At 38.2% G+C, this 22,472-nt stretch overlaps 2 protein-coding genes across 12 annotated transcripts in view; one reads left to right on the forward strand and one right to left on the reverse strand.

Moving 5' to 3' along the window:
* CEPT1 (choline/ethanolamine phosphotransferase 1) overlaps window positions 1-1,795 on the reverse strand; it is a 37,913-nt gene extending 36,118 nt beyond the window's left edge. Inside the window, exon 1 of one of the 5 annotated variants that reach the window (XM_045896990.2) lies at window positions 1,768-1,795. The gene's annotated coding sequence lies outside the window, so the exon portion shown is untranslated. Of the gene's footprint in view, window positions 1-1,098; window positions 1,362-1,767 lie in introns of those variants that run through there. The other 4 variants (XM_045896988.2, XM_045896987.2, XM_045896986.2 and 1 more) reach the window with 4 other exon arrangements.
* On the forward strand, window positions 1,362-22,159 carry DRAM2 (DNA damage regulated autophagy modulator 2). 7 transcript variants are annotated; one of them, XM_064588670.1, is made up of 11 exons: window positions 1,362-1,498; window positions 2,571-2,695; window positions 3,774-3,836; window positions 6,227-6,359; window positions 7,390-7,534; window positions 11,945-12,012; window positions 13,286-13,425; window positions 19,136-19,313; window positions 19,831-19,913; window positions 21,163-21,382; window positions 21,788-22,159. In XM_064588670.1, exons 4-10 carry the CDS (start codon window positions 6,332-6,334, stop codon window positions 21,346-21,348), a joined length of 828 nt encoding a protein of 275 aa, XP_064444740.1. In that variant the 5' UTR covers window positions 1,362-1,498; window positions 2,571-2,695; window positions 3,774-3,836; window positions 6,227-6,331; the 3' UTR covers window positions 21,349-21,382; window positions 21,788-22,159. The 7 variants fall into 7 exon arrangements, with proteins under 7 accessions (XP_064444740.1, XP_064444736.1, XP_064444741.1 ...); XM_064588666.1 differs by having other exon boundaries at window positions 21,163-21,255; XM_064588671.1 differs by having other exon boundaries at window positions 21,256-21,382.
* The last annotated feature ends 313 nt before the right edge of the window (window positions 22,160-22,472 follow it).

A 22,472-nucleotide genomic window follows, 5' to 3' on the forward strand; every position in this document is an offset into this window, starting at 1 on the left:
TGGGAAAGGAAGGAGAATAAATTTATGAAACCATAGTTGTAAATATTCAGAACAATCTAGTAATTGGACAAAAAAATAAAGATGCCTCTGGCGGAACAGGTTAATACAAGAGGCAGATTTATCGAACTTATTTCTCAAATGGAAGCACTGTACAGACAAGTTGTACAAGGGGCTCTGACTAGTTTTTCTCAGCACAAAACAACTATGTCGCAAAATAAATGCTTTCAGAACTTCAATCGCTGGAACTTTATGTGAACGCCAATGTTCTAAAGTAGTAATGCTAAGTATCCTTACGACAGTCTAACTTGTCGTAAGTCAATTAAATACACACATTGAACACCTTCCCATCCTACTAGTTCGAGTGTAGAAACTGAATCTTTATTCTCTGCCCACATACAAGACACTAATATTTGCTGAAAGATAACTATGAATTTGCCTATTATAATATGGATTCATTAATGAACTAAGAAACCTCAAGCAAAATTATATATTCGATACCAATGATGCAAAACAGCAAAATGACACAACGCCAAGCACCGAATTGGAGAAAACACGTTAAACACAGCTAATTGCAAAGATCCTATTCATCCAATGTCCCTGGGAACACTTGCAAACACCGGCAACCCTCCTGTCCTTTCTCCTTCCAAGAATACTGCTGAAATAAACCCTAGCTATTTATATACTAGAAATATATGCTGAAATTTCTAGAAAAGTTATTGATCAAGAAGCGTGGCCCAGCCACGAAACACCAGCACCGCATTCCAAAAGGCCGGCCACCCCGGCACCGGCTGCAACACGGCTTGGGGACCTGGCAGCACCTGAGCAGGAGGGTGTGGACCTGACATGGCAAGGTCGGTTCCACGCGGGCAGCGCCCCCAGCCCTGAGCCCGCCCAGCCCCGGCCGGCCGCGGTTCTCCGCTCCACACCTCCCGGCTCCCCCACTCAGCAGCCCCCGGCCTCCCGTGCCAGCACTTCGCCACCTCAATCTCTCCACCCGGGGCCAGAGAGGCAGGCGCCCCTCGTCCTCCCCACAACCCCGCGTGCGAGGCCAGCCGGCGCGAGGAAGCACTGCGTTCGCCTCGCTGAGTCCATACACACCTATATTCCAATGCCCCACCCCAGAGCATACAGCTCTCTCTCCACGCCTCTCGAGAGTCGTGCCCCCCAACACGTCCGTCACACCCGGCCATCTTCCCAAGGCCGAGCCCCGCAGCCTTACCCCGACCCCCGAGAGCACACCGTTAGAAATAAGACCTCCGCCTCCAGACGACTGAGTGACTCTGAACGGCGGCAGCCCGTTCGCGACACTTTCGCGTTGCCGTAAAGGGATACAGGGTCGGAACTAGCGGCGGCGCGGGCGCGCGCCTCGGGGAGGTAAGCGCGCCCCAGGACGGTCCTGGCTGCTCGGGAGCGCGCCCTAGCGTCCCGCCCTGTCTCGGTCCCGCGGGCCGGCTTCGGACGCGGCGGCCAGCCCGGCGGGGTCATCCAAGCAAACAAGGTAGGCCGAAAGGGCCAGAGGGTGGGCCCCAGCCCCCTGTAGGGGTGTGCGTCAGAGAAGGGGATTAGGCGGGTCTGGGAAGTGGAGTCGCCCGGAGCCCCTACCCCCATGGCCCGCGCGCGAGTCGCGTGCCGGATGGCCCTGCCTCCCGGGACTGCACTGTGCGAAGCGCGGGAGAGGGACCCGCTGGTGGCCGGAGCGCAGGCGGGCTCCTGGGGACCTGGGGGGCGGGGGCGGGTGCGGGCTGGGCTCAGGCCTCGGCGCTTCACCTCTGCCTCCCCATCCTTGGTCTCTCCCAGCTCCTCTCCCTTGCTAACCCCGAGCAGGCGGAGCCAGGGTCCGCTTCCCGCATCGTTTCCGGGCTGCAGGCAAAGCCCAGATGAGATCTGCGTTCCAGGGCTATGCGCCTCTGTAAGGAGGCAGCGGTGTAAATAATGCCTTGGGTTTTGTTTTAAGCGGCTACCGAGAACCTTCGCCCTAGTGCCCCAAAAACTGCGGTTGGGTACGCGTTCCAATTTTCACTCCCGGGCTCAGATTCCAAGGTAGGGGGGTTGGGGGCAGGTTTGAAATTGAGATCTGTGGTGACCTTGTGTTTATCCGAAGATCGTCTACCACGCGCAGTTCTGTCGCGGGGCGGACCTGAGGGGCAGAAAGGTAAATGGCTGGTCCTTTGTATCCCCACACTGTTCGTTTTTTACATTAGGATACATTTGAAAACCAGTAAACACACCGGGGAAATAATTTTTCCAGTTCTCCCAAATTTTAATTTATAAATCAGTACCCAAACCCCAGTTCCGTAATTCTTGTGGCATTATCAGATTCTCCCCCGATTTCTCCCCTTGTAACATTTGATCCAACATATATAAAAAGTTACTTATCTTCTAGAATCTTTAGGATTTAACAATTACAACAATATCACATTTGTCAGAAGGCCAGGTTAGAGTTTAGAAAAATAACCGTTTTCTCTTATGCTTTGCTTTGGGCCTGGTGGTTCTGTGGACTTTTAAAAAGAGCTTAAGGCTTTCTCTCTTCACTTGGAATATCCAGAATTTACTTTCTTATTGTTTCTTAGCAGTCACCACTTAGAGGAGACAGTATAAGGAATTAATCTTATTACCAGTGGCATTCAAACATTTGTGAAATTTAAGAATTGTAACTGCTGTTCTGATTCATGGATCTTCAAAGAAAGCAGAGAAGGTAGGTGAGAGATGCAAGAATATTTCATTAAGCACTCTGACTGCTAGATGGAGGTTGTTCTTGCCTATTTTCAAAGATTTCTTAAATCATTAACTATTAAAATTTTAATTTTGTTTACTTGGCAATTAGCCAGCCACACTTCTAGCTTTCCACTGTGAAAATACATGGGCAAAAGTAGTCTTCCTCACCAAGTCAGGGCCCTTAAATTTTTCAGTTGTCATTAGCAGACTGGTAAATCATTTCAAGCCCTGCTTGTCTTCTAAACTGTCAGTTTAAACAGAAACCTCAAAGGCTGAGGAGATAGGAATCCAAGATGATTCACACATGCAAAGAATTAAGTGTTGTTGTTCCCCATCCTTGTGGCTAGTTACAGTTGTACCGAATTGATAAATCAGCTATCATTGTTATATTGTATGCTTTCTCTGTTCTACTCTAAGGAACAACCCTTTGAGATAGCTACTTTACAAATCAGAATACTGTAACTCAGAGAAACTTAGTAATTTTCCTAAAATCATACAGCTGGGACTTGATAAAGCTAGGATTTGCACTTGGGTAAAGCTGATCTCACAACTATGTTCTTCCCGTTGCATCACACAAACTAGTTAATGTTTTATTTTGCTTAATAATAAACTATTGTTCTTTGCTCATTTCTGTCTTTCCTTCCATAGGAGGAAATTCAGTGTTTTTCCTTTTATTTTATCTTTTTTGACATCAGTGAAAGGTGTCTAATGTGAGAAAGGATAGGAAAATTGATATCCTAAATTTAAAATATTAATTTCAGATGGTACAACATCATTGTAAAACAAACTAGTACACTTAACCTGCTGAGCACCAGGTATTGTATGGAAGTGTTGAATCACTGTATTATACACCTGAAACTAATATAACCCTGTATGTTCACCAAACTAACTTTAAAATAAAAAAATAAACACAAGTATTGACTCTTCAAAGAAAAATAACTTATTAATAATTCTATAACATAGTGTCCTACCCATGAACAAATACTGGTGCATTGACTTGAAATTGTATGTTTAAAAGAATGTGGTTTGAAACATTTTCTTATTTTCTTTGTATATAGATTTGAAGATTTATACTTTGTATGCAGATTTGAAGACCAATACCTTATGAGCTTGTAAAACAGGTAATTCATCTTTTACAGTCTAAAAGAGGAACAACAGCCATTTATTGATCATCTGTGACAGTATTTTACATATATAAACTCATTTAGTTCTTGCATAAACCTCTGTGAAGTGGGTATTATTTTAGACCATTTGACAGTACTAAAAGCTACCACTTATTATGTATCAGTAACGTGTTTCTTTACTTGTGCTATGTCAGTACAATCCCTATAATAGCTACTCAGCAGCATCCAGTAGAACTTTCCCATGTTCTCTATGTTCACCATCCTTTATGGTAGCCTCTAGACACATGGGGCTTTTGAGCACTTGACATGTGGCTAGTGTGACTGAAAGAGTAAATTTTTAAGTTTTATTTTAGTCAATTGAAATTTTAATTTAAATAGCCACATGTGGCTAGAGGATGCTGTTTTGGAACCTAGCGTTACTCTCAGGTCTTAGAATCTGGATAACCTGGAAAAATGGCAATGCTGTTTACTGAAATAGAAAAATCATGAATCTTTTTGGGGTTTAAGAAGATTTGTTTTTGGCTGTTTGTTCAATCAGAAAATATTTAGTGATTACTATAGGCAAGGCCCTCTGCTATGCTTAGTGGAGTCTCTCACCAAGGATTTTATCCACTTAAGAGCCTTTCCTTGTTTGTCATACTGTAGAAGACGATAGCCATAAGAGATGTGCAAATCAAGTGTTCGCAGAAGAAGGAGTGCTTATTTCCGGATGCAAAGAGATTAGGAAAGGTCGAGTGTGGAAGATCGTATTTGAGCTCGATTTTAAAGAATAGGAAGGATGTGAGCAACAAAAATGATTAAAGGAAGAGGAGGTTATGCTTCTAGCAATGAGATGGACACAATGTTTTGGAAATTCCTTTTGCCAAAATTCCTAAATGCTGGATTAGCCTTTTAAATGCACTGAAGGCCTGTAGAACAGAAAGGGAAATCCCCAGTGCTAAAAGGTCAAAGAGAAAACAAACCAGAGTAGTAAACTAGCAGTGTGTCTTTTGGTTTGGCTGATAGTAGAAATAAAGCACAATTAGGGACAGGTAATAGGCTCCTCTTGCTCCCCACCCAAGGTAGAGAGAGAGAATTCATAGCCCTTTGACCTCTCAGGTATACAACTCCAAGAGGCACCATCCACATGGTAGTTTGTATAAACATGTTTCAGGGGATGATTTTGTTCATAAAAGTTAAAATGTAAATATTTCTACTTGAAATTGTACAACCCATGGCCTTGGAGAACCACCTTCCCCCGAATTCAGCCTGGATCCTCAAAAACTACACTTCATGAAAGGTGGGCTAAGGAAAATACCTCCTTCCTGGCCAAGGGGGATCACAAAGAAATCTGTTCATTTTCACCCAGGTCCAGGTGGGTGAGTAAAGCTACCTCTTGTGAACTTGAAACTGCAGGGTCTGCCATCACTCAGATTCAAGGTTCAAATTTACATATCTACATGGTCTAAAAAACCTGAAAGTCAGGAAATTAAAGTTGGCCCCTTGGTAATGTGCCAGACTGCTTGGCAAAAACAGATATAGACCCTCCCTGGAATGATTCACCCTTAACCTAAGCCTTTTAGAATACTCCCAATTAAAATCCAAATACTAAAGGTCATAGTCAAAAACTACAAAACAGGTGCAAGGGTTGGTGGAACCAACAAATATGAAACTAGATGCCTCTAAGGATGTTGTTAGAATTATCCAAAATAAAATGTTTTTCAAAGAGAAGGAAAGAAAGATTTAAGAAGTAATTCATAATTTATAGAAATTGAGAATTATTGTCTCAGAAACTTATGCTGGGGAAAAGCACTATAGGAATGTGGCAAGGAATTGTCATGTTTAACTAAATTGATGAAGAAAATTGATAGAATGTTAAAGACTAAAAAGGAAAAAAAAGAACAAAAAGGAGGAGATTATGATAATTCAAGCAGGAAATTATTCAAATCAAGTCTATAATGGTGACTTTAGGGATAAAGGAAAAGAAACTTATTTAGCAAGATTTAAATGTACATATTTAGCAACAAGTCAGATGATCAGAGTAAATGACAAGTACAAGTCAAAAATGGCTGAGATTTCATTATTTGGAAGAAGCTGAGCACATTGGAGGATTATGCAGATAAGAGTTGTTACAAAGTTCATGGGAAATATTCAATTTCTGTCCATCAAACTATGAGAAGATACTCCTCCAAACATGACATTATTTTTACATGCATAGGAGTAATTTCTTATAATTTGAAAGTATTTCTGTATTTATTTTTAAAAATTAAATGCATTCAGATACATTAATGTCAAGTAATCATAAGTGAATTCGGAAACAACATCCTCAGTCTGGAATTTAAGAGAGAAAGTGGTGATGTGTGATATGTGTGTATTTAGGTGCTCTTTTTCTTTTCTCTCTCATGTAGGAGCTGGAAATAGAATGGTGAACAAAACGGTTGGTTGCTGCTCTGTCAGAACCTAAGGTTTAGTGAGGAAGATAAAACCAAGCAAACAAGCAACAGTTAAGTGAGATGAATGCCCTGGTCGGGGAAGTAAAAGGTGCTCTTGGAAACAAAGTAGGGACACTCAGCTCAAGCTGGAAGAGTTGGTACTTGATAATACATAGGAGTTAACAGGTGGTAGTGAGGCTGGAGGGTGATAGCATGGTAGTCTGTTACCCAGATAGAACAGTGTATGTGAAGGTCTGCAAGTGTACAAGAGAGCATGACACATTTGAACATCTGAAAGAGGTTTGCTGTAGCCGTATAGCATAGTAAGTAATTGATGTTGGAACAGAATTGCCTGAGTTTGAATTCTGTCTCTACTGAGTCCCAGCCCTGTGACCTTGGACAGTGCTCTTAACCTCTGTAATTCTGTTGTGAGAAGTAAATGAGATCATGTGTTTAAGGTGATTAGTAACATGCTGACACAGAGTAGACACTTGTTTGCATTTGTAACAATGATGAAGACAATGAAAGCTAGAGCAAGGAATTGGGAACAGAGAAGTAGCCAGAGATGAATTACCGAAAGGTAAGTAGAGATCAGACAATGCAAAGACCCTGTAGACTGAGTTAAGGAGGAAAGACAATTTATAAAGGCACAGGGAGGAACCTGAAATATTGTTCGTAGGTGAATAGGTAGTCAGATTGGTATTTCAGAATTAGAATGATCACTCTGGTTTTAGGGTGGAGTCTAGATTGGTCATGGTCCACACTACAGAAGGAACATTTGGGAGATTATAATAATAATCTGGCCAAGAAATGATGGTGCTTTAGGTAGAGTAGTGGCAGTGAAGATGGAGAGAAAGGGTAGATTTGAAGGAAATTTAGGAGGTTGAATAAACTGCTTACTACTTGATTATGTGTGGAAAGCTGGGGTAGAAAGAACGTTTCTGGATATGGCAAGTGGGTGAAGCTTGGTTCCATTTACAGAGAAATTGAAAGCAAGCAGGTGTAGTAGATGGTGTGGGGGATGATTTCAGAAGTGGAACAGCTCATGGGATAAGTACAAGATAGTGGGAGTGGGTGGCTAAAGTAGAAGAGATGAAATACTTGTGAATAATCTTCTCTAATTTTTTTTTCTACTTCAGAAGACCTGTTTGAGATGTGGTGGTTTCAGCAAGGTCTCAGTTTCCTCCCTTCTGCCCTAGTAATTTGGACAGCTGCTGCTTTCATATTTTCATACATTACGGCCATAACACTTCACCATGTTGACCCTGCTCTGCCTTATATCAGGTCAGTGAAATATATTTTTTTATAGGAGACTGTTTATGCATCATTCACATTCTTTTTTTTTTTTTTTAAGATTTTATTTATTTATTTGAGAGAGAGAGAGAGAGAGCACATGAGAGGGGGGGAGGGTCAGAGGGAGAAGCAGACTCCCCGCTGAGCAGGGAGCCTGATGCGGGACTCGATCCCGGGACTCCAGGATCATGACCTGAGCCGAAGGCAGTCGCCTAACCAACTGAGCCACCCAGGCGCCCTGCATCATTCACATTCTAACAGTGAAGCTAACATTCCATATTAACATTTTAAAATTCAGATTTTATATTCGACATTACAACAACAAAAAGAATATAAAAAGGAAGTTGTATTTGGTTCTTTCCGTGTGATAGAGAAAGGTGGAGACAGAGGGGTATGATTCACTTAGTGAATTAGTTAGTGAATTAGGACACTTTAAGTGCCTTGTCTTCCAAATAAATATTTGAGGTTGTCTCAGAAGATAGAAGTGAATTATCTCCCCTTAAAATTCAAAAATGCTGCAAACAACAGTAATAGTATTAAAAGATAATGGTAATGACAACTATTTATCCATCTACTTACTGTGTGCAAGGTAATGTTCTAAGCATTCTTCAGATGATAACTGAATCCTTACAACTACCCTTTGAAGAATTTTTACCCCCATGTAAGAGAGAAGGAAATAAGTTATTTGTTCAAGGCCACATGACTCAGTAAGGGGTGGAACCAAAATGCAGTTTGGGCAATCTGACTCTAGAGACCCTGCTTTTAACCTTTATGACATACTGTCTAGATCTTTCTGACATGTTAAATATCAAAACTTACCAGTAATATTTTTTAAATTTCAAAACTAATAATGATATAAGTATGGGCACTCAGTTGCTTGTGCTATGTTCATAACTCTTTTTTTCCAGTTATAAAGGCAATATATACTTATCCTAACAAATTTTAAATAATAGTAGACTGATTATAAAAGCAAAAAATGAAAGTCTATTTCAACCCCTCTCCAGCTCCTGCCTATCCAGGGTTAATTAATGGTTTGATTGATTTTCTTCCATAGTTTGTTGTTATAGTTTTTCATTTATTTATTTGTTTACATTCTGAAAAATAACCTCTCTAACATAGAAAATAGTGAATTTTTTTTTTTTTTAAAGATTTTATTTATTTATTTGAGAGAGAGAGAATGAGAGACAGAGAGCATGAGAGGGAGGAGGGTCAGAGGGAGAAGCAGACTCCCTGCCGAGCAGGGAGCCTGATGCGGGACTCAATCCCGGGACTCCAGGATCATGACCTGAGCCAAAGGCAGTCGCTTAACCAACTGAGCCACCCAGGCGCCCCGTAAATAGTGAATTTTTAAAGGATGACAAACCAGAAGCTAAATTTATCTTTTTAAAATATCAAGAAGAGATCAGAATGTTACTATCTACATTTGTTCCCACAATGGTACGGTATGGAGCAAAGGATAGCAACAAATTGGCTACACTTTGGGAAGATGTGCAAAAACCAAAGATATTTTAGAATTTAAGGTTCCAACTCTAGGAATAATTTGATGACTAATCACCACTGATCACCACTCTGCTAGACGAACATGTAGCTTAAGGAGCCAGTTCATTCTTTAGTAACTTTTTAGAGAACATACATCAGTAATTCCTGAGTGCCTTTCAGCATTTTTATTTCCCCTTCGGGAACTTGTCTGCTTTCACTTTAAAGAGCTTTTAATCATTTAAGAGGCCTTTGGGTTCTTTTTCAGAGTTTCAGTTCTCGATGGTACTGCATGTGATTTTCTGATAGTACCCTAGACACTTCCTTTTCCATTCCTGTTCTGCCCTTTTATTTTTCTGTATTATTATTGTATTATGTAGTATTATTACCCTGGGATCTTTCTCCAATGTTCTAATACATTTAAACTCAGTACTACTTAATTTTACTTCCCAGGCTCATTTCCTTCATTCGAAGAATGCTTAAGTTAGACTAGATGCTCTGCAAAGTTCCTTTCAGTTCATAGACCCCCATCTAAAAGGTTTAATTGTAATAGTCCCAAAAGAAATAACCAAATGTAAATTTCACTCCAAAGACAATTCCACTGCAAGTATGTTTCAGGTGTTCTCTTAGTTGGTTCAAGTAGTGGATGCCCAGGTAGAACACAGGAGAAGAGTACTGGGGCACGAGAACAAATTATTAGAATTTCTATGTATACTTTTTAATCTTGATATTTGAGCTTATATAATAAATACATATATTTTGAAGTTATATAATCACACCTTTTTTTTTTTTTTTGATGACATGTGATCAAAATAGTTTGATGACCACTGGGTTGGAGTGCTGTGCTGATGAGGTGATGGACTGGGCTGTTTTCACTTGTAGGCCAGTTTGTATCAAACTGTTCCAGAGCCAAGGCAGCCAGCCATTTTGGAAATGCATGCTTTTGTTTCTTTCTAGGATATTTCGAAACTGCAGCATCTCTTGAAATACAACTATTAAAATTTTAGGGAATCAGAAAATTTTTTTTCTGATTATAAGAAAAAATATATATATATATTGAAAATTTGAAAAGTAGAAGAAACAAACAAAAAACCATAATCCTCACTCCCTGAAGATGATCAGAGTAACAAAATCTTTTGTTTCTGAAGATACATCTTAGAGTCGGAAGGAGCAATCCTTAGAATTTATATGTGTTACTTTACTTTTCATAAACCTAACCCAAATGTTCACCAAACCTTATTGATTCCTTACCAGACGTGATTTTCCATCTCTTTTTTATTCCCATTACATTGTGTTAGCTGAGATCCTTATTATCTCTTTCCTCTAGTACTTCAATTCGTGGCCAAAGACTTTGTCTTTTTCATCTTTACTGTATTTTGAGGGAAGGGAAAGGAACTATTTTAATGGGTGTCTCCCGTGTCTGCTGCTGTGCTAAATCTTCACATGTATTGTCAGTTTCATTTCCTCATGTTGAGCTGATGAGACTGGGAGGGAATTAATGGCCCCACTTTGCCGATAAGGAACAGTCATAGAGAGATACAAGAGCATACCCAAAGTTCTACAGTAAATGGTAGGTGGGCTGTTATCTGGACCTGTGTTTTCCCTGCTGCCCTGAAACACAAGCATGTAAGCCGATGCATCGCAATACATTGTGATCAGTGATTTTAACAGAAGTCTGGACAGAATGCTCTGCGAGTCCTCATTCTGCTAGAGGAGTTGGCCAAGGCTTTGGAGGGTAGGGAAAAATTGGTCTCCTAAAATGGAAGCTCCAAGAGGGGAAGGGCTTTGTGTCTTTTACTAACCACTATACTTCTGTCCCTAAAATACTGTCAGGCACATAGTAGGTGCTTGATAAATGTTTTTTTAATTAACAGGAAATGATTAGGTATTAATTGATTTGTAGACAGGGTCAACAAACAGTTGACAAAAGCAGAGTTGTGAAAGGACCTATAGTGTTTAGGGAACATTCAGGTGGGACAGAGGAACATACCTGCCCAATTGATAGAAGTTAGTAACACAGCCCTAACATACCCAGGATAGTTTTGGTTTTTTTGTTTTGTTTTGTTTTGTTTTTTTTAAAGATTTTATTTATTTATTTGACAGAGAGAGACACAGCGAGAGAGGGAACACAAGCAGGGAGAGTGGGAGAGGGAGAAGCAGGCTTGCTGCTGAGCAGAGAGCCCGATGTGGGGCTCAATCCCAGGACCCTGGGATCATGACCTGAGCCGAAGGCAGACGCTTAACGACTGAGCCACCCAGGCGCCCCTAGTTTTGGTTTTTAAAATTTTTTTATTTGTATATATTTTTAAGATTTTTATTTATTTGAGAGAGAGAGAAAAAACAAGCGGGGAGGAGAGGGAGAGGGAGAAGCCGGCTCCCCACTGAGCAGGGACCCTGATGTAAGACTCGATCCCAGGACCTTGGGATCATGACCTGAGCCAAAGGCAGACACTTAACTGACTGAGCCACCAGGTGCCCAGGTTTGGGTTTTTTTTTTAATCAATTTCTATTGATTTCTGTTATCTGAAAAAGAAATAATCTCAAGTGATATGAGAAAAAAATGAACTAGGATGCCTGGGTAGCTCAGTCGGTTAAGCATCTGCCTTGGCTCAGCTCATGATCCCACGGTCCTGGGATCGAGTCCCGCATCGGGCTCCCTGCTCAGCGGGGAGTCTGCTTCCCCCTCTCACTCTCTCTGTGTTCTCCCTCTCTCTCTCTCAAATAAAATCTTTAAAAAAAAAAAAGTGAACTAGATAAGTACTGTGAGCTCAAACTGTCATGTTCTCATAAAATTATATGAGTTAAACTTACAAATGTATAAAAAGATACAGGATTTGAAGTAGCCCATTATTTCTTATTCTTTAGAAAAAATACACATGTATATTTAGTGTGAGAAATCTACATACCTTCTTTTTTTTCTTTCAGTGACACTGGTACAGTAGCTCCAGAAAAATGCTTGTTTGGGGCAATGTTAAATATTGCCGCAGTTTTGTGTAAGTAATGGGAATTGTTTTAAAAATCAAAATTAATAGTGAAATTGCCCTTTCCTTCTTTAAACACTTGTGTTACTTGTTTTAGTTTCTGGTTATACCTGAGGGAATGTTATCACTAAATTATTGGTCCCAGATATGTTCCTTTTAAAAGAAAAGCAATTTCTAAAAATGCTAAATTATAGAAATAAATCCTTAAAAAATATCTATAAGGCTATTTGACTACTCATCCAAATAGAAGTTGTAAAGTATAACCAAATATTTCTTGAGACCTTAAGTGGATTTCTTAAGTGACCAGTAGAGGACAAAAAGCTATAAACACACCGACCACAACTAACACCAACTAAATTCATTTAGGAAAAACAATTTAGAAGTTTAAGAGTATAGCAGTGGAACCGTGTTTTGATTTTTGAACAATGTTCTAACATCAAAGGAATGGAATTCTACTGTATTTTACATTCCTGTTCATTATTTATTTTTTGAATCAAGCTTTTATTAATGATTAAAATATTTTTTCCATCAATTGTGATTGATTTAAATATTTGAACTCTTCCATATGATATTTATTACCTGCTTGGATCAGAAATTGACGTCAAGGAAATGAATGATTCAGTGCATAGGAGTTCACCTTATGACTAAAATTTTCAAAAACATTTCTACAAAAGCATATCTTTGTTTCATTTTCTACACTTCTGAGTTCTTTGACAATATTTTTGCAATGGAAAATTTTATTTGATTTGACCCTTTCTTGACTAACAAGTATGGTAAAGTGGGTGTTTTTGTTTTCTGTGTAATTGACTGCTATATCTGATTGAACCAAGTTGTAATAATTTGAAATAAAATGCAATGGGAGTGAGGCAAATCACCTTTTGGTGTTTTTTTTTTTTTTTTTTGCCAGTACCCATTTTATCCATATTTTAGCAATAATTACTTTAAACTTTAATGCTTATCATATAGGATATTTTGTTTTATATAAAACATCATTAGAAATTGTCAGAAAACATCAGACTTATCTCTTAAATTTTATGCTAAATATTTGTAAATGTGAGGCCCATGGAGGCCAGTGCCTTTCAGTCACACAGAGATATTACTAGTTTCATAATGCAGCCTTAAATGTTCTTTAAAATCAACAGCTGTTTCTGCTTTTTGTTTTTTCTCTTCTCTCATTAAATTTGAAAGGAAGATACATGTTAGGTGACCTTTGTTAACTCTTTGTTGGCAACTTTATTCCCTGCTTACTTATTACTTTGTTGTCTTTCGGATTATCTCTTCCCAGGCATTGCTACCATTTATGTTCGTTACAAGCAAGTTCATGCCCTGAATCCTGAAGAGAGTCGTATCATCAAATTAAACAAGGCTGGCCTTGTACTTGGGTTACTGAGTTGTTTTGGACTTTCTGTTGTGGCAAACTTCCAGGTTTGTGTTTTAGCTCAGCATAGGTATTTTCCTGAGGTACATAAATTAATACATGTTAAAAAGGAAACCTGAAACATTCAGTTACACACTGTTATTGTTTCTTTGCCTTAACAGAGTAGAATCCCCTGCCTTTAAATTATTTGACCTTCTTCAGGATCACTACATACACAATTAGAAAAATTCATTCTCAGTAAGCTCCTGAACACCTATAAATTATTCTGACCTTTTAAGAATTCACAGGACTCTATTAGATTCTTCATTACTACTTAGTTGGAGATTACTCTAAGACCAGAGAGAATTGATATAAATTATAAGTGACACAATTATAGATTTAAATTAAAAAAAAATATATATATATATGAGAGGAGCACCTGGCTGGCTCATTTGATAGAGCATAGAACTCTTGATCTCGGGGTTGTGAGTTCGAGCCCCGTGTTGGGTGTAGAGATTACTTAAAAATAAAGATCTTTGAAAAAAAAAAATGCCTAACAAGTTACACTCATTTACCTATTTTATATTCTTGTTTAGATGTTCCCATTGATCACCTCTATTTCTAGGTGCTCAGCCCCTCATATGAGGAAGTAAAGGGAGGGTATGGAGCTTTTTCCAGCTTTTTCTCAGGGAATTCTTTTTTTTTAAGATTTTATTTATTTATTTGAGATACCGAGAATGAGAGAGATAGAGCATGAGCAGGGGGTAGGGCAGAGGAAGAGGGAGAAGCAGGGAGCCCAATGTGGGACTCGATCCCAGGACCCTGGGATCGTGACCTGAGCCGAAGGCAGACGCTTAACCTACTATGCCACCCAGGTGCCCCTTCTCAGGGAATTCTTAAAGTAGCAGGTTAACCTTCACAAATATTTGCAAACTCTTCACATTCCTTTCTATTGACATTCTTTCAGATGAGTCTTCGGTAATACCAGCTGTATCCTGGGCGTATAGGTGTTTTTTTTTTTTTTTTTTTGATTAATCTCTCTGCAGTCTTCAGAGTTTCAGTTTAGACATCTGATAACCTATTTAGACATCTAATAGCTATTAGTACACACTCATACAGATACACATATAGAGGCATATTCATGCATCCACTCCGGGTATTTTTGGCTGATAGACGGCTTTCCTCCCACAATGATTTAAGGCGCAGACACTATCCATCCTTGAGCTCTCCCATTCTCTAAGTCCTTATTGCCCTCTGCATCCAGCCGATTGAAACAGTCAAAGAGAATATAGAGAAATCACACCTGCTTCTTAACAACCTTGACCTGGCAGTGACTCACATCATTCTACTAACATTTATTTGCTAGACACAAAAGGGGCTGGGAAATGAAGTCTTTCTGAGCATCAGTTCCTGGGACAACTCCATACTATGGAAGGGACACAGAATTTTTGATGGATAGCTAGCTAGCTGTCTTTGCCACAAAGAGGATCCTGCCTTCACTAATCAGTTTCTAAAGCTCAGTGTTAAAAATATGTTTTGGGGAATTTTTAGTATATGGATAGTGATTCTTTTTTCCAGTTGTCCCTTTAGCAATTTAACAGTATCTCTCATCTCTGTATGGTAAAAATGAATCCCAAAGTGACCTCCACACTTAAGATGCTAACTCTGTTAGTAACCATATTTGTTTATGTGATCCAGTAAATTCCAATGGCATGCCGTTCCTGATTGTAACCTGTGCACTCTGCCTTTCTACCTTTTCCTCATTTGCCTACAAAAACGGTTTATATACTTTTTTTACTGTGTTCCTTTTAGCTTTCATTCTAGTTAATCTTCACCCCAGGGGTCCCTGGGCCTTTGAATTTTGAATCAAATTTCCTTTTTTTCTCTCTTGATCACATCTCTTTTCATGCAACATTGGACCTCTGCATCCTTCACTGATGGCTTCATTGCTGGGCCCTATTTATAAGCAGACTCTATAACAGTACCCCGATATCCTTCCTTCCTTTCTCATGTAAACTTTTACTGCTTATTTTAAGTGGTGAGTGCATTGCCCCTGCCTCTTCCCACTCTGTCTTGCAGAAACAAACTCAAGTTATAGAGTTTGACTTGGAAGAGACTCTAGCACTGTGTTTTAAAGTAGGGGCTTGTTGGTTTTATCCCTTAAACATTTCTTGAAAACATCTGCTTCTCTCCATTTCCATCTCCGCTTGCTCTCCCTACCATCTCCTCAACCAGATCAGATTTCATTATCTCTCATAGCCTGGCCTGCTACCATAGCCTCCTAAATACTTCCTCTGCCTTCACTCTTAACATCCCTTTCATTTAATATTGCAGCCAGTGTAATCTTTTGGAATTATATATATATCCCACTCTGTTTCCTTGTACCCCTGCTTAAAGCTGAACAGCGCCAAAGTTCCATGAAAAGAGATGTAATCAAGAGAGAAAAAGGAATTTGATGAACTGCCAAGCTGCTTAATTAATTCAAAGGTCTTGCATGATCTGGCTACATGATCTACTTCTCCAGCCTCGTTCTACATCATTCCCCTTTTTAATATCCTCCCTTGTGTATAACACTGGACTTTCTTTGTTCCTTAAATAAGACAGGTTTATTTTACTCCATTTCACATGTTTCTTTTGTTGGACATTTCACAACCCCAAACCTAAATAGATCTAGGTGTCTTCAACATCTTTGTGCAAACTACTTCCTCAGGGAGATCTTCTCTGTGGTTCCTATATAGTTCTAGTTTTCTTTATTTGTATTCTTTGTGCTCTCTAAGCCTCTGGAAACAAATTCTTCACAGCACTTACTATAGTCTAATTTTATATCTATGGTTTTTAAAAATTTTAGTTGATATTTTTCTCCATTAATTCTAAGCACAATGGTTTTATTCACCATTGTATATTCAGCACCTAACATAGCACTTCAAACAAAGATGTTCTCATTGTTTAGTGACTTATTAAAGAGGCCAAAGGGACTATGCATGATGGATAAAAATTCTTTTGCTATTACTGTGGTTGTCTATGCTTAAAGAGACCCGATGGGATTTGAAAAAATCTGACTGAAAAAACACAAATTTAATTTCTTTGAAAACAACTGTGTATAATAATATTCAGCAAAACAAACATATGCTAAGAGTCCTCAGTGCCTATTTAGAGGAATTTTTCCCTTCCTAGGACATTTATCCTCAAGGAAACTTGGAAGGGATAAGTAAGCAGAAATCTATATTAATTTCATAGGGCTGCCATAACAAAATGCCATAAATTGAGTGGCTTATAATAATGGAAATTTATTCTCTCAAAGTTCAGGAGGCCAGAAGTCTAAAACCAAGATGTTAGTAGGGATAGTTTCCTTTTGGGGACACATGCCTCTTTTCTAGTTTCCAGTGGTTACCAGTAATCCTTGGTATTGCATGGCTCATGGCAACGTAATTCTATGATATGTGCCTCTGTTGTCACATGCCATTCTTTCTTCCTATAAAATTTATCCTCAAGGAGACTTTGGAGAGAGGATAAGGATAAGTAAGCAGGAGATTAGTTCCTAAGTTTCATTAACTGCTTGTAGGTAAAGATTACAGACCATTGAATATATAATTTATAAGTTCTTTATCAGACATTTGCTCCTGACCACACGTATCTCTGTAATTTTTCTTGTCTTTGTCAAAGGATAAGTTTTTGTCTTTGTTTTGTGAAAGGATATATTTTTAAAGAGGATAAAATAATGACTTTTGCACATGTGCCAAAGATTTTATTTAACTTATTAATTAAGGAGGGAACTTTAGGTATTACAAATCAGCTCAAAAGAAAAGTCAAGGTACCACACGTTTGTAGTCAGATAGGGAATGCTAAAATAAATTTATGATGTAAAACTGGTCATATTCACAGAGTGACAATTAATAACATTAAAAAAGACACAACTTGCATTTGTATAGATATGGATTATTTGCCTTGCTATCAGTTTTCTGTAAGTTAACTTCTGTCTCTACACATAACTTCTAAGATGACGGAAGTTTTCTGTGAAAAATAGCCTAATCAGAGCCAAGTAAAACTCACATTTGTGTAGAACCAGCCCCAGAGGCTCTAACATTCCACTGGAAAAATACTCTCTGGCCTATTTCAAGATCTTTTGCTGTTTCCCTGGTCTCTAAAATGACAAAATTGAATGTACAAGCAGAAGTACTGCCAGTTAAAACCAGTTTTAAATGCCTTTATTTTTAATTATAAAAAACAGTAATCACTCTCCATTCTTTTTTTTTTTTTTTTTTAAGATTTTATTTATTTATTTGCGAGAGAGAGAATGAGAGACAGAGAGCACGAGAGGGAGGAGGGTCAGAGGGAGAAGCAGACTCCCCGCCGAGCAGGGAGCCCGATGCGGGACTCGATCCCGGGACTCCAGGATCATGACCTGAGCCGAAGGCAGTCGCTTAACCAACTGAGCCACCCAGGCGCCCCTCTCCATTCTTTACTCTTACTTTTTAATTCACAGGATTTTGTTGTTGGGACTGTAGAGTGATCACAGGTGGGCATCAGTCAGGCTATATCTGTATTTATCTTCATCAATACATATGAGAATTTTTTTAAGGAAAAATTCACCTGCTCGTAGTCCTAAAATAGTTAATTTCATTTTTGCCTATATTTTTCTAGCCTTTATTCATATGTATAGATAAATTCCCATAAGAAGATAATACCATTTTGTATTATGTTTTACGGGTGTTGAAGTTTTTTTTTCTTTGTTACCCAAAGTGGTAATAGCAATGCATTTTTTTTCCCTTCCCAGTACTCATAACATTGCCAGTTATAACACCACAGACCGAATCAAAATAGCCCTTCCTCTCCAAAAGAAAACCAATGGCTTTGGCAAAACATTACTATCTTTTACTTCTTATAGCTTCAACAAGAAAATTGGGCTCTGTGTTTGTGAATTAGCACAGTCGATTGTGAAAGAAGGAACCCAAGCCTTAACCTCTCCCCTCTTGTTACCCCATCATACACTCTCTGCCAGGTGCTCTACGGTGCCTTCTCAACCAAGTGAAATACAGACCGCATCACCTTCAGAAACTAGAGTGGTTCAACCAAAAACGTTTGTAGAATTTTTGGAGAGCTACTTTGTCACTTTTAAGCAGAGGGTACATGTGATAATAAGTAAAATGTAAATGGATACTGATGAGTGAGATAAAGGAGAAAAGAATTGGAATTTATCAAAACCAATCAGTGAGAGCCAAGAGGGAATGCTTTAATTTTTTGACCATTCAATTGTACTTAGATTTAAATTAGATTTAAGTTGAAACTCCCTCCCTCCAGTTTCCCAACCATCCTGATCCTCCTTTGCCATGCACTACTCTTTTTCTATAACCCTTATTACCATCTAGCGTACGATGGACTTTACTTATTTCTAAAGTTTATTACTTACTGTTTGTGCTTCTTCACTTGAATGTAAACTCTGAGGGCCAGATTTTTGTCTGTTTTGTTCACTAATATATCTGAGTACTTACAACAGTGCTTGACACAGAAAAGGTACCCAAATAAACCTATTATTCAATGAGTAAATGAATAATTACTGTCATATTTTCAGTAGTGACATGTGAACAATTTGGTTTACTGTAATCTGGCTTTTATGGAGTACTCTGACAGAATTGCTTCAGGAAGTAATCTCTAGAATTCACAGTGCTTTTCCATTCAGCGACTGTTCTTTTGAGATCACTAGCTTGTGCTTTCAAATATTGTGTTGGCAATATGTTTTGAGTTTCCCTTATTTACTTATTTCTTCTTTCTGCCTCTCAGAAAACAGCCTTTTTTGTTGTGCATGTATGTGGAGCTGTGCTCACCTTTGGTATGGGCTCGTTATACATGTTCGTTCAGACCATCCTTTCCTACCAAATGCAGCCCAAAATTCATGGCAAACAAGTCTTCTGGATCAGACTACTGGTGGTTATCTGGTGTGGAGTAAGTGCATTTAGCAGTATCCTTTGCTGTAAAATGTGGCTATACTTGGAAGGGAATTGAATAACAGAATTTAAGTGAACACTGTTGGCATATTATGAGCAGGCATCTTGTGAGTGAGATTCTTGGGTTAGTAACCCTAAATTAAAGGACTTGAAACATGAAATTCAAATTTTACATAGGATCTCAGTAATTGAGTTGAGAACAAAGATAAGATTTAGCCTGATCATACTCATTTCAGAGATAGGAAGGATGAGTTAATTCCCTCCCGAGAACAATTATGTAGCAGAATCTTAGGCTAGTGCTGCTGATTTACTGAGCAAAGAGGGATTGACTATGCAAACCATTTCATAGTAATCCTCTGGGTACATTTTAATTTTCACTACTGCTGTATAACATCTAGTCTTTAAGAAAATGGGTTTGAACCTTGGAAACAAATGTATGAGTAATCCTTGTGGACCTTTAAAGTGATTTTTATTTTGAATCTAAGCTTACAGGTTTTCTCTGAGATTCTCCTTGACTTACTTTTTTTATAGTGCTGACTTGCTCATCCCTTTTGTACAGTGGGAATTTCGGCACAGATATCGTACAGAAACTCCATTGGAACCCCGAGGACAGAGTAAGAACTTGGAATCTATAAAACTTAGTTTAATTGTATTAAGGATAACTATTATGGTTGATTTTGATGTATTTTTCATGTCATCACTAAAAAAATCATACTTTTTCAGTAGAATAATCATTTTGTTAAATTAGGATTATTTTCTATGTATGATTGAGTTTATGTAGCACCACCTATATTCTTCTGTCACGTTTCAACAGTGAACATTTTCAAGACACAAAGAGAATTGTGATGGCAAAGAGTTTTCTCAGAAATTGACTCCTCTAAATACGTATATAATGTACAACATACCCAACTGAGATCTTTTATTATTAGAATACTTGTTTTCTGAATTACCATCTAGAGATTTATTATTATGGACTCTGCATTTGGGTTTCAATATAGTGGATATCTGAATGGAGATAACATCTTTGACCCGGAGGGAAAAAAGAGGAGGGATATATACTAGCTAGATGATAAAATAAGTTCATCTGTTTTCACAAACCTTGCAGTGGCATTTCATTTTGAATTGTTTTTAAAGAATTAGCCCCGGATGGGATATGTTTGTGAGAATGAAAGGATGAAATAATTTACTAGTTTCCTTCAGTTATAATCCATGTATTATTTAATGCTCTAAAAATAACACGTTTATCATGAGCATTTTTTACTGACATTTTTAGTGGCATTTAATGAATCTTATGGCTGTGGGAAAGGCAGTAACTTCCCAATTATAGAGTAGAGGTTCTCTTGGTCTTAGTTCTTCAAATGGAAATTTTATTTGCTCTAGAGGAGGTTATGATAGCTAGATCATTTAGGAGGACGTTCCTAATGTCTTTCTTTAATTCTTGAGATATGTTCAATAAATTAAGGGTTGTTTCGTTTTGTTTTCCAGAGAGTTCAGATATAGAATTATTTATAAAAGATAAATAGAATTAAGTTTTTAAACAAACCTTATTTTAGGCAGTTTTATATCTACAGAAAATTGTGAAAATAGTGCACAGGGTTCTATGTTATCAATATATTCTGTACCTGCCTCTTTTAGTAACATCTTTAATTAATATGGCATGTTTGTTACAATTAATAAACTCATGGATACATTTTTAACAAAAGGCCATAGTGTATTAATATGTCCTTAATGTTTACCTGATGTCCTTTGAATTTCAGAAGGCAGATTGGTTTGCAGGTTTTATGGGTCTTTTATTTGAGAGAAATTCTGGATCATTCAGATGAAATTTCACAGAATTACTTTTTTTTCCCGTTGTCACTCAAGGGTTATGTGCTTCACATGGTCACCACTGCAGCAGAATGGTCTATGTCTTTCTCCTTCTTTGGTTTTTTCCTGACTTACATCCGTGATTTTCAGGTAAGAAAACACAGCATTAGATTTATGCAAACTTCCCTCAGGTGGAATAAAAGAAGTTGCTATAGTCAAGTCTCCAACCTTTCTGAAAATTAACTTCATAAGCAGCGATGCCAGAAGAGCTTCTCAGGTAAATCATTTCTGTGTTTGGGGAAGTAGTGTGTTGTTAGTAAGGGGTTCAACCTTGAAAATAGGATTGTAAAACAAGTAAGCAGAAAACTTTTCACAGAATTTTCATCAACTCTGCCTATGTTTACATAGGCCATCCTCAACATTTAGTTTCACTGATTCCTTTTAGTAACCGAAGAAAAATGAAGAACTTCTGAGTAGGAAAGCTTGGTTTACCTAACTGTTGGTACTACAGATGATACCTTTGGCAGTACAACATCTGTCTCAATCTTGTTACTCCTTAGAATTGATTTACATCTCCAGTCCCACAAATATTCTTCAGAACATATTGAAGATGTGATGTTGAAGACATTGAAGATGTCTTTAAGGAACAAACGCCTATATATAATTTTCTTTTCTGTTACAGAAAATTTCTTTACGAGTGGAAGCCAATTTACATGGATTAACTCTCTATGACACTGCCCCTTGCCCTGTGAACAATGAACGAACACGGCTACTTTCCAGAGATTTATGATGAAGGGATAAAATATATCTGTGATGATTATGATTCTCAGGGATTGGGGGAAATGTTCATGAAAGTTCCTTATTCTGCTCTGAAATTTTTAACCAGTTAATCAAGGCTGACAGTGATGTTGATGAGTACTGATAATCAAGAGACATAAATAAAGCCATTTCACAAGTTATTTTAAAGGATATCTTCAAGAAGACCATGTAAAAACATTTATGCCTATACTTTTTTTAATCCCAGAAAATAAAACCAAAGGACTACAACACTGTAGATTTTTTTCTACTTTATTTAAGAGGAACAACAAAAGTGCACCAAGCAGTCTACAAAATCCAGCCTTTCATATTTTCTAAATCATTGTAAACCATGTTTTGTTTGGAGCACTTTTATGAGAGATATTTTCCAGGACCCCAGATAATCAGCATTGCTCAACAGCTCCTTTAGAATTGGATTTTGAAATAATAGTTTTACCATATCAGTACATTTCTTACAGTCTTTATAAGATGTTTTTCTTCTGGAATCCACTTATTAAGGGGAGCAGACCTGAATTCATGTAAGTGCTTTCATTGCTTAAGTTTTGCACAGG

The sequence above is a fragment of the Mirounga angustirostris genome, unplaced genomic scaffold (genome assembly GCF_029215605.1).
Source record: "Mirounga angustirostris isolate CCGP_5_RB_7025 unplaced genomic scaffold, mMirAng1.0.hap1 SCAF_4, whole genome shotgun sequence".
NCBI lineage: Eukaryota > Metazoa > Chordata > Mammalia > Carnivora > Phocidae > Mirounga > Mirounga angustirostris.